The 10,085-nt window shown below is 34.1% G+C and overlaps 2 protein-coding genes across 2 annotated transcripts; both read right to left on the bottom strand.

Annotated features, from left to right (window-relative positions):
* Nucleotides 1–597: 597 nt before the first annotated feature.
* LOC132803545 (receptor-like protein 6) lies at nucleotides 598–3,096 on the bottom strand. Its single transcript, XM_060816756.1, has 2 exons — nucleotides 2,573–3,096; nucleotides 598–874 (listed from the first exon to the last, which is right to left on the bottom strand). Exons 1-2 carry the CDS (start codon nucleotides 3,094–3,096, stop codon nucleotides 598–600), a joined length of 801 nt encoding a protein of 266 aa, XP_060672739.1.
* A 3,665-nt stretch (nucleotides 3,097–6,761) lies between these two features.
* On the bottom strand, nucleotides 6,762–9,833 carry LOC132803544 (receptor-like protein 9DC3). The gene is made up of 4 exons (XM_060816755.1): nucleotides 8,939–9,833; nucleotides 8,264–8,798; nucleotides 7,610–8,020; nucleotides 6,762–7,302 (listed from the first exon to the last, which is right to left on the bottom strand). Exons 1-4 carry the CDS (start codon nucleotides 9,831–9,833, stop codon nucleotides 6,762–6,764), a joined length of 2,382 nt encoding a protein of 793 aa, XP_060672738.1.
* Nucleotides 9,834–10,085: the final 252 nt, after the last annotated feature.

The raw sequence follows: 10,085 nt of genomic DNA, 5'->3' as shown, positions 1-10,085 counted from the left end.
GAATTTTCTTGATTAGAGGACACAACTAGTACCTCTGCAGGTTCCAAATCACTATAGGCTACAGCTAAGTCACCATTCTCTTTGCTTTTTTTCTTTCTCATCTTTCTTTTTCTTGAAACAATTTCTAATAAAATGACCCTCTCTCATGCAGTAATAATACCTCCTACTTTTAGTTCTAGACTTTGATCTAGAATTCTCTCTAGACTTGCTCCTCTGGTCACTTTGACCCCAATTTTAAGTGTTACTTCTACCTCTCCTAGCAAGCCCTTCCCCTTTAGATTCAGATTTCAACTCCAAGTCTCTAAACTTAATTGCACTCAGCATAGTTTCTAAGGATAAAGAATCCCTACCATATTTAATGGCATTCTTAACTTCTCTATAAGTTTCAAGCAAAGAGTTTAACAATATAACAGCATGATGTTCATCATCAAACACAACATTACAATTTGCAAGACTCAAAATTAATCGATTGAAAGTATCAAGATTAGCATCCAAATCTTTAAAGGTATCCATTTTAAAACCAAAAAATTGCTTAATTAAATGTATTCGGTCTAGCAGAGATCTCACCAAGTAAAGTTGTTCAAGCTTTTGCCACATCTACGAAGTAGTTTTGACATCATCAACATTCCTCAATACATTGTTAGAGAGATGGAGAATGATCGTGCTCATCACAATTTCATCAATCTCCACTTTCATGTCTTCGATAACATATACTCCATATGATCCAACGATTGCCTTCGTAACCTTCATCTGGACCAACACAACCTTCATCTTCTTGCACCAAGGCAAGAAATCTCCCTTGCCATTGAAGACCTCAAGCTCTAATTTTGCAGACAATTTCGAATTGCCCAAATCCAAAATGCTCACCAAGATTCTTGAACAAAGAATCACAAAGAATAAAAGAATCCAAGCTCTAATACCATTGTTATGGAATCAGAGTATAAAAACTAAAACAATTCCAACAAAGAACACCCAAGATTTATCAAGGTTCGGCAAATTGCCTGCATCCTCGTTGCTCCGAAGAGAGCCTCTATTTTCTTATTGAAATTGCTACTTTTACAAGACTAGTTTTAGATCTACAATGGTGGAATCACACAGATACCAAAACAAACCCAATTCCCTTTTTACACCCTTTCTCTTTGTGTTTCCCAATTTGATTCACTCACAACCGCACAAAGAACAACAATGAAAACCATAAAAGAAAAAGAAAACAATTTCTGGAAATTTTTCTGTTCTCTGCTCTCTTAACTTCAAAATCCAAAAGTGGGTCCAAATTTGAATTTTAAAGCCCAACGCCCATCTTAACCCACTTGATCTACACAAAAAATAAAATAAATTAATCTTAGGAAAACTATAAAACACGAACTGGATTGTTTGTTATGTGATTGGTTGACATCATTTCCTAAGCCTCATTCATCCCTTTCTTCTTCTTGAATTCTTGTTTTCCTAAAACTCATGGCAAACAGCTTACACTTCTTAAAATCACAATTTGCCCAATAAATAATCCATCCATATGCAATACGGGGAATTAGGATTTGTGCCTCTTTCATGGGCGACAAAAAGGCATATGTCTTCCCAATTGTAAATTTTTTATTTTTGTCATCCTCAGCTGTCCAATGTATGTTCAATTTTCTTTTAAATTCTTGGGGTTTGAAAAGTATTTTATCTTCCCTTTCTCTCTCTCTACAATCTCACAAGTTGTTTTACATTCTTTAGACGCAGCGAAACTCAAAAACAAACCAAAGTTTGATGAAATTATAAAAATTTCGCTCTAAAATGGCTCTTTTCGAACAAAACTCACACTCTACTCTTTTCACTTTATTGTTTCAATTGTACAAAAATGAAATTTAAGACCCACCCAAAGAAAGGCTGTCGAAGAGAAAATGAAGCCAAGAAGACGGCGGTGGCGAAGAAAGTTGAGGATCCACTGTCGAACAAAGCACAACACACTGAAAAAAAAAAAAAATGAACCAGCAAGCAGAAAGATGGCCTGCCTGCCAAAACGCAAAAAACGAATGCGAGGAAGCACCTCTTAAAACCCATTGACACTGGTGTGAAAAAATCTAGAACCTTACACCCGAATAACCACACCAACGGACACCAAACCCAATGCAACATTTATCACTAAAACCACAGCCACCACCTACCACTATAGAAAACTTTTGGCTGGACACCGGAAACACCTCACGAACGGACGCCACCAGGAAATCTAGAAAACCAACGGTAAACCCTAAATGTTGAAGTATTGTTTGTAATTAGGATTTTATTTTATGAAAATTCATTAGAATATGTGTAGTTACAAAATTGGCTTTCAGTGGCGTAAGATTGTTCTTCTATATTGTGAAATTGTTTCAAGTTATCCTCGAAATCTCTAATCTGCTAAGAGGGAGATGAGGTTCACGAATGGTTTGTTTTAGGGAAATCTCTAATGTTCTAACATTCGGAAACTTACCTTGCAATTCGCAATCCCTTAGAAGTAAGGATGTTAATGATGAGAAATTTGACAAAAAATTGGGCACTGTATGTCAACGTAATTAAGATGAAGTTGCTTCAGATTCCTTATATTTCTAACAAGCTACTCAAATTTGGACTCTTCAATTCCAAATCATTGTAAGACAAAGCGAGGAAAGACAGATTTGAGAGTCGTGAGATCTCAAATGGAACTTGACCATAAAAAGATGAATGAGAAAGGTTGAGATATGTCAACCTTGAAAGATGACCCATTGCAGAAGGGATTTGAAAGAAGTCGAAATCATTATAAGCAAGGTTAAGCCTTTGAAGTTGAGAAAGGTTGAAGAAGGTGCTGGTGGAGTTTATAGAACCATGAAGGAAACTGCTGCTGAGGTCTAGCGCAACGACACAACCGGTGTCAGTATCGCACGCTACACTATCCCATGAGCAGCAATCTCTATTCTCTTCTCCAGGATTAAACTCTGGGATATGCAAAAGGATTTCTAGAAGCAACTTGTCTATAATAAAGCTGTTCTTGAACTCTAACAAGGCAATGCTGTCATCATTATGGCAAAGTGGCTGCACAAAATAAGCAAAGTATGTGATGATGATAAGAAGATGATGAAGCAGTGGTAGGAATGCCATGTTTTGTCTTTTGAGGAAATTAGTGTTTGATATTGATGGTGAACTAAGGAGGGAAAGGGATCATTTTTATTGACAACAATAAACAGTGGTAGGAATGCCATGTTTTGTCTTTTTGAGGAAACTAGTATTTGATATTGATGGTGGGACTAAGGAGGGAAAGGGATCATTATTATTGACAACAATGGAAGTCGGGAAAGATGGCCAAGCCACGGAGAAACAGACGTGTTTGACTAGAGATAATGTTGGACTGTGAAATACTAAACAAAAAACAAAAAAACAAAACAAAACAAAAATGAAAGAGAGGCATGTACGGCTTCATTTGCTAATATTAAATCATCTTTTGTTTTGGAACATTTTTCTTATTTCGAGTTGTACAATTTGTAATGCAGATTCAGATGGAAACAGAACTAACAACGTGTTGGCCGCCAATTGAACAGGAAATTTTATGCCAATACATACATATAGCAGCGGGACGTCCCACACTTACATAGCCTTTGGGACGCTTACTTTGACAAGTATGAGGTGATGTGGCATTTAATTCAATCAGAGATGTGTAAGCATTATATGCCTTCTCTTGTTTCTCACGTGAGATTGCTTTATATAGAAAACATAAACTGGGATCCATATATGTGAACGGTGGGAGTGGTGCCCTTCGGGTTGAACAAAAACAGGGCATTGTTTGAAGGTTTTCGAAATAGAACGAAACTTTTCTGCTCTTGCTGTGAAGGACAGCGGGTGTGTGAAGTGCTTGTATTCTTCTCTTTATCAATTAATTCTAAACTCTCTCCTTTGCGTACCCATGGATATAGGTTGCCAATAACCGAATCACGTTAAATATATATTTTTATATTAGTTTCTGGTATGCTATTTTAGTTTATATGCTAGCTCTGGTTTTTCATTATCTTTGCTGCTTTATTTTGATCTTTGACTTGATCCATGGATCTTGAGTGGTGGCTGTCACAGTGATTTCTAAGTTCTTTAGATAATATGCAGCAAAGAACAAAAAATAAAATAAAATGTTATGCAAAATGAAGGGAAAAAAAAAAATCAAAAAATCTTTGCTGCGTCGTTATGAAAATGCACTTTAATGAATTAGCTTGCTAGATTTTGAATTTTACTCCTATCCGATTTAGATCTGGTTTGCTTGGTTCGTGATCTGAGAAAAGAGGTCTGAATAAAACCAAACCAAAAAATAAATAAAAAAGAAAAAGCAAAGGAAAAATTGAAACGGCGTTTAATTTTTCAGCCATACTGATTTACATTTTAAACGTGGATGTTTTATTAATTGATACGGGGCATTATCTGATTGGCTTTGTGTATCACCACATCTTACAGCTTAGTACACAAGTATTGAATTTTAAATCTTTTAATGGAATCTCAAAGATAAATAATAATAATAATAATAAATAAATAAATAAAATTCTCACGTTGAATTTTACACGTGTGTGTATACATGTTGTATTTATATAGTTAATCCTCTTTTAACATTTATTAGGTTTTGTATCATTTTAAAAATTGAAATTTAAAATCATATCTATATTAAGTTTTGAAAAGTTAAAATTTAAAATTATATTTATATTAAATTTTGTATTATTTTAAAAGTTGAAATTTAAAATCACATATTATTTTAAAAGTTGAAATTTAAAATCATATCTAAAATTTTAAAAGTATATGAAATCAATCCTTTTTGATTTGGTTAAATTAAAAAATTAAAACATGAAAAAAAAAATTTATGGCTCAGCATTAAAGATGCTTTATCTTATAATATATAATTGGAACAGGCAACACCTTACAATTTATACATGTGACATAAAATACTTTCTCAATCTTACAAAGAAAAGTGAAAATTGAAATGTAAATATGGATTGCAAATAAAATTTTTTAAAGCATTTTCAATAGTGAATATTGATTATTATCCATATGGCATAGAAATTAACATTGTGTAAGTCTAAGTAGTATAATTATACAGTCAATTTTAAAATTGGTATCTAATGGTAATGTATAGAAAATTATTTATGGTTATTAATTAATTATAAATATAATATTAAGTTTTTTCTTTTTAAAAAAACACTTTTTAAGAAAAATTATACTTTTAAAGAAACTTTTCGATGTTTGATAAGCCCTCCAAAAGTAGAGAGTAATCTTAATAATATATATATTTTTGGCAAATCAACTGTGTTTAGATAGATCTATTGGAGTGATATACAGAAGATTATGTACAACTATTAGTTAATTATAAATATTATATCAAATTTTTTTGAAGAAAATTATATTTTTAAAAAAATTTTACAGTATTCGATAAACTCTTTAAAAATAGAGAATCATCTTAATTTTTGCAACATTAGCTTGACAAAGTGTTTAAACATTCCCATTTAAAAGGATCTTTTCAAGTAATTGTCTATTTTTTTGCTGTGACAAAAAAAATCTAGCAATAAACACGATTATTAGAGATACTCTTATTGTAAATTATTATATTTGGGTTTGAGACACCATTGAAGAGGAATAAATATTATAAATGATAAAAAAAAAAACTTTTTTTATTTTCTTATTTTCTTTATTTATTTATTTATTTGTTTTTCAGTTTTTGGACGTCTATGCAATTGGTTTCCACATTTTGAATGGAATATATTTCTAAATTAAGATTCCTTTATTTCATAATATTTATCATATTCTGTTTTTTTTTTTCTTTTTTGTAAATAGGTTATGCATTACGCCCAAAAAAAAAAAAAGAAAAAAAAGGATTACAAGCATATGCCTCCCAGCATGTCCGTTAATGGGTGTTCTGTATCCATCCCTGTTCCACCATTTAAATATTAAAATTCTATATCTAACCTGTTTCACCATTTAAATATTAACATCTTATTCATGTTATATCATTTATTCATATTCTGTCTCTTTTAAAGTCTTATCAACTCCGTTTACTAACCCAAACTCCCCTATGATTGCAAAACCCAAGCTTTTTAATTCGCAATTTTAATGGCACCACCTTAGGTTTTATTCTCAATAAGAATGTAGGTTTTAATTTACTAGGTAGTTAATTTGATTTATGTGAATAACCAAATTTATAAATGAACAACAGTATATGCTGACCAACCTAGGAATTCCTGCAGGCCAATCCAAATACAAAAATACAAACCCCCTTGCATTATATGATAAATTTACTTTCTTACCCTTACTATCACTTAAAATATAAAATAAATAATAAAAGGGTGTAATACAAGTTTCATAAAGTATTTGTTGGAACCATACAAGAAGGTGATACTGACATTAATCTGACATAAAATTAAAAAAATATTGACTACACTTTCAGAACCAAAGAGGCAGAGCTCAAATTTTTTCGCACAACAACCATTGACTACATGAGTAGAAAACAACTTCAGTCACAACGCCTAAAGAATCCTACAAAGAAAATTACAAAAAAGACCATCGACGTCATTGGAGAGGATGCAGGGAGTGGTGATTTAGAATGGAGAACTATGTTTAATGGCTGCTAGTTAGACACCAATTTGACAACCTTTCTCACTGGCTGCGGAACTATGAAAGGAAGGAAACTAGCTGTTAAGCTAGAATTTCAATTATTTCGTTACATTATCTTTAAAAAAATAAAATAAAATAAAACAACAACAACAGAAACTCAATATTATTATGATATGATTGCCTAAACTTCAATTTCTCCACGGATTCCTCTTCCTCCTTCTGCCTTTTTGTTTCCGCTGCCCAAAAGTCTTCACAAACCAATCATGCTTCTGCGGTGCAAAAAATTGCCCAATAACCATTCCAATTACTAGTCCACTCACATATCCTGGCACAACTGTCATCCAATGAAACTCTAATGTAGATTTTGAAACTTGTTCTTCTTCTAAACCTGAAGGTGGTACTGAACTTTCACATTTTCTTGGCAATGGATTCCCGCATAATCCCAAGTTCCCCTCGTATGAACCGACATCAAACGTGCTAAGTTGGTTCATTTGGGGTATAGGTCCAGTGAGATGGTTATGAGAAACCTCAAAGACTTCAAGAAATGTCAGTTGTGCAAGTTGTGGAGGGATCTGTCCTGAAAGCTTGTTGTTGGAGAGATCAAGTGATTCTAGCTCTGTTATGTTTCCCAAGGATGATGGGATTTTACCATTGAAAATGTTGTTGGAAAGATTGAGCACATGAAGCCTTTGTAAGATTCCGATGCTGTGTGGAATTGATCCTTCAAATCTGTTACTTGAAAGGTCAATGTCAGTAAAAACTTTTTGGATCTCCTGATAAAGCATGACATTCCTTTGTTTGTTATCGTTATAGAGTATGGAATTTCAAAGTAATATTCATGGAATCTTGTTTCTAAATTCGTGATGCTTGCAAACAGATATGATGAATTGCCAGCGTCTTTAACTCTCATGGCATTCAAATTTTTGAAGAACTCAGATGACAATTTACCTGTAAAATAGTTATTGGACAGATCAAAAACGCGCAGAGTAGAAAATACTGGATTGCCATTATGTTTCCTTATCGCAATATAAGTTGCCTTAAGTTCAGAAGAGTCCCTAACCATGAAGGGAAAACATCACTGAATCGATTATTCCCAAGATTGAGAACTTGAAGCATCATACAATTGGCCAACATTTGTGGTAAACGTCCTTGGAACTGATTGTGGCTTAGATCAATCATTCTCACATTGCTTCCATTTGCACACATTTGGGGAATGCTACCATGAAACTGGTTGTTACTCATATTCAATACCCGTAAAGTATTCCTGAAATTTTCAAAACACTGCGGAAGCTTACCAGTCAACAGGTTATTAGACAAATCAAGCAACCGAAGGGAACTCAGATTGCAAAAGAACGGTGAAATTTCTCCACTCAGTTTGTTGTTCGAAATTTGGTACTCTTCGGTGGATGGTGGTGGAATTGATAATTGGCCTTCTAGTCTGTTGTATCTAAGATCTAAGATGACCAATTGAACTCAAGCAATAAAAACTGGAGGTTGTTCAAAGCCTGTCAAGGAATTGTCAGAAATTTCCAGATAGGCCATAGTCTCGGTGCTTATGTTCCATATCCATTTGGGTATTCGACCATGTATCTTGTTTCCATTCAAGTACAACGATCGTAATCTATCTTGATACCTAAAAAAATCAGCGAATTTGGTTAAATTGCATGAACGCAAGCCTACACTTCGTAACCTTGAAGCAGCTGCGTTCATTTTGCTAGTTTGAACACATTTGGATAACTTGTTACCCCCTAAAAGAAGTGAATCTAGCTTTTTCAAGCCAAGAAACATGTCAAAGTATAATGTGCTGCTCAATTCATTGCAACAAAGATTAAGGAGTTCAATGTTTGTGAGGTTTCGAAGAAAACAGGGGATTTGACCTTTCAAATTGTTCATTTGAAGGTCCAAATAAGTGAGGCTAGTTAGTCTACCAAGGGAAGATGGGATAAGACCATGCAGTTTATTCATTCCAAGATTTAAATGAGTTAAAAGGGTAAAGATTTCCAACCAAGATGGAATTTCACCAGTGAATTGATTGTCACCAATCCATAACACAGAGAGTTGGGTTAGATTTTGAAGAAAAGAAGGGATTTGACCCTTAAAATTGTTTGCTGCGAGGTTCAAATCGGTAAGCCTAGTTAGTTTGCCAAGGGATGATGGGATATGGCCATGCAAGTTATTTGAATAAAGTCCAATATCAGTTAATTGGGTTAGTGTTCCAAGCCAAACTGGAATTTTACCAGTTAACTGACATTCTTCAAGCCATAACTTGGTGAGCTGGGTGAGGTTTTGAAGAAAAGAAGGGAATTCATTTCCCTCAAAATTATTTTTCCAGAAAGGTCCAAAGAAGTAAGCCTGGTTAGTTTACCAAGCGAAGATGGAACCAACCCTGAAAGCCTACATGCTCCAAAATCTAACTGAACCAGGAAATGAAGGGTTTCGATGGAAGAGGGTATTTTCCCGGAAAAAATTGTGTTGTGAAGTAGCAATACCTCAAAAGAACTGTTAGATTGAAATTCAGGTAGATAACCCATAAGATGAGGGTTGGTCTGCAAATCAAGGACTTGTAGGTTTGGAAGTAGAAAAATTCCATTTGGGAACTCACCGTGCAAGCTGCAACCATCTAGAAGTAAGGATGTTAATGATGAGAAATTTGCCAAAAAGCTAGGCACACCGGAGGATATGTCAACATAGCTAAGATGAAGTTCTTTCAGGTTACTTATATTTCTAACCAAGCTACTCAAATTAGGACTCTTCAATACCAAGTCATTACAAGACAGATCGAGGAAAGGCAGATTAGATGGTTGTGAGATCTCAAATGGAACTTGACAATAAAAATATGAAGCAGAAAGGTTGAGATATGTTAACCTTGAAAGATGATTCATTGCAGAAGGGATCTGGGAGAAGTTGAAATTATTATCAGCAAGGTTAAGCCTTTGAAGTTGAGAAAGGTTGAAGAGGGTGCTGGTGGAGTTCATTGAACCACGAAGAAAACTGCTACTAAGGTCTAGAGCAACTACACGACCGGTGTCAGTATCACACTCCACACCATCCCATGAGCAGCAATCTCTATTCTCTTCTAGTCTCCAGGATGAAACTTTGGGATACGCAAAAGGATTTGCAGAAGCAAACTTGGCTATATTAAAGCTGTTCTTGAACTCCAACAAGGCAATGCTGTCATCATCATGACAAAGTGGCTGCAGAAAAGGAGGAAAGGAAGTGATGATGAGAAGAAGAAGATGACGCAGTGGTAGGAAGTCCATGATTTTTTTTCCCCTTTTTGGAGAGGAAATTAATGTTCGATATTGATGGAGTGACTGAGGAGGGAAATAGAGGTCAGTTTTATAGACAAAAATGGAGTTGGAAAAGATGGCCAACCCATAATAATAATAATAAAAATAAAAGACGGTTTTGCAATAAATACTGGACCGAAATATTAAAAAAAAACAAACAAAATTGAAACAGATGCTTGTACGGTGTCATTTGTTAATATAAAAAATTTAAAGGGAAAAACA

Source organism: Ziziphus jujuba, chromosome 4, assembly GCF_031755915.1.
Source record: "Ziziphus jujuba cultivar Dongzao chromosome 4, ASM3175591v1".
Lineage (NCBI taxonomy): Eukaryota > Viridiplantae > Streptophyta > Magnoliopsida > Rosales > Rhamnaceae > Ziziphus > Ziziphus jujuba.
Note: the sequence above shows the minus strand (reverse complement) of the source record. Positions and strands in the feature narration are given on the sequence as shown.

Excerpts from the sequence above, each read along its gene's own strand:
- LOC132803545 (XM_060816756.1), bottom strand. The coding sequence starts at position 3,096 with ATGGCATTCCTACCACTGCTTCATCATCTTCTTATCATCATCACATAC. Across the intron at positions 875-2,572 it reads AGTCCAAATTTGAGTAGCTT|AATCTTGGTGAGCATTTTGG; the intron begins GTTAGAAATATA and ends TCTTTGTTCAAG.
- LOC132803544 (XM_060816755.1), bottom strand. The coding sequence starts at position 9,833 with ATGGACTTCCTACCACTGCGTCATCTTCTTCTTCTCATCATCACTTCC. Across the intron at positions 8,799-8,938 it reads GTTGGTTCCATCTTCGCTTG|TTTGGCTTGGAACACTAACC; the intron begins GTAAACTAACCA and ends GTAAAATTCCAG. Across the intron at positions 8,021-8,263 it reads ATGAACGCAGCTGCTTCAAG|ATACAACAGACTAGAAGGCC; the intron begins GTTACGAAGTGT and ends CTTAGATCTTAG.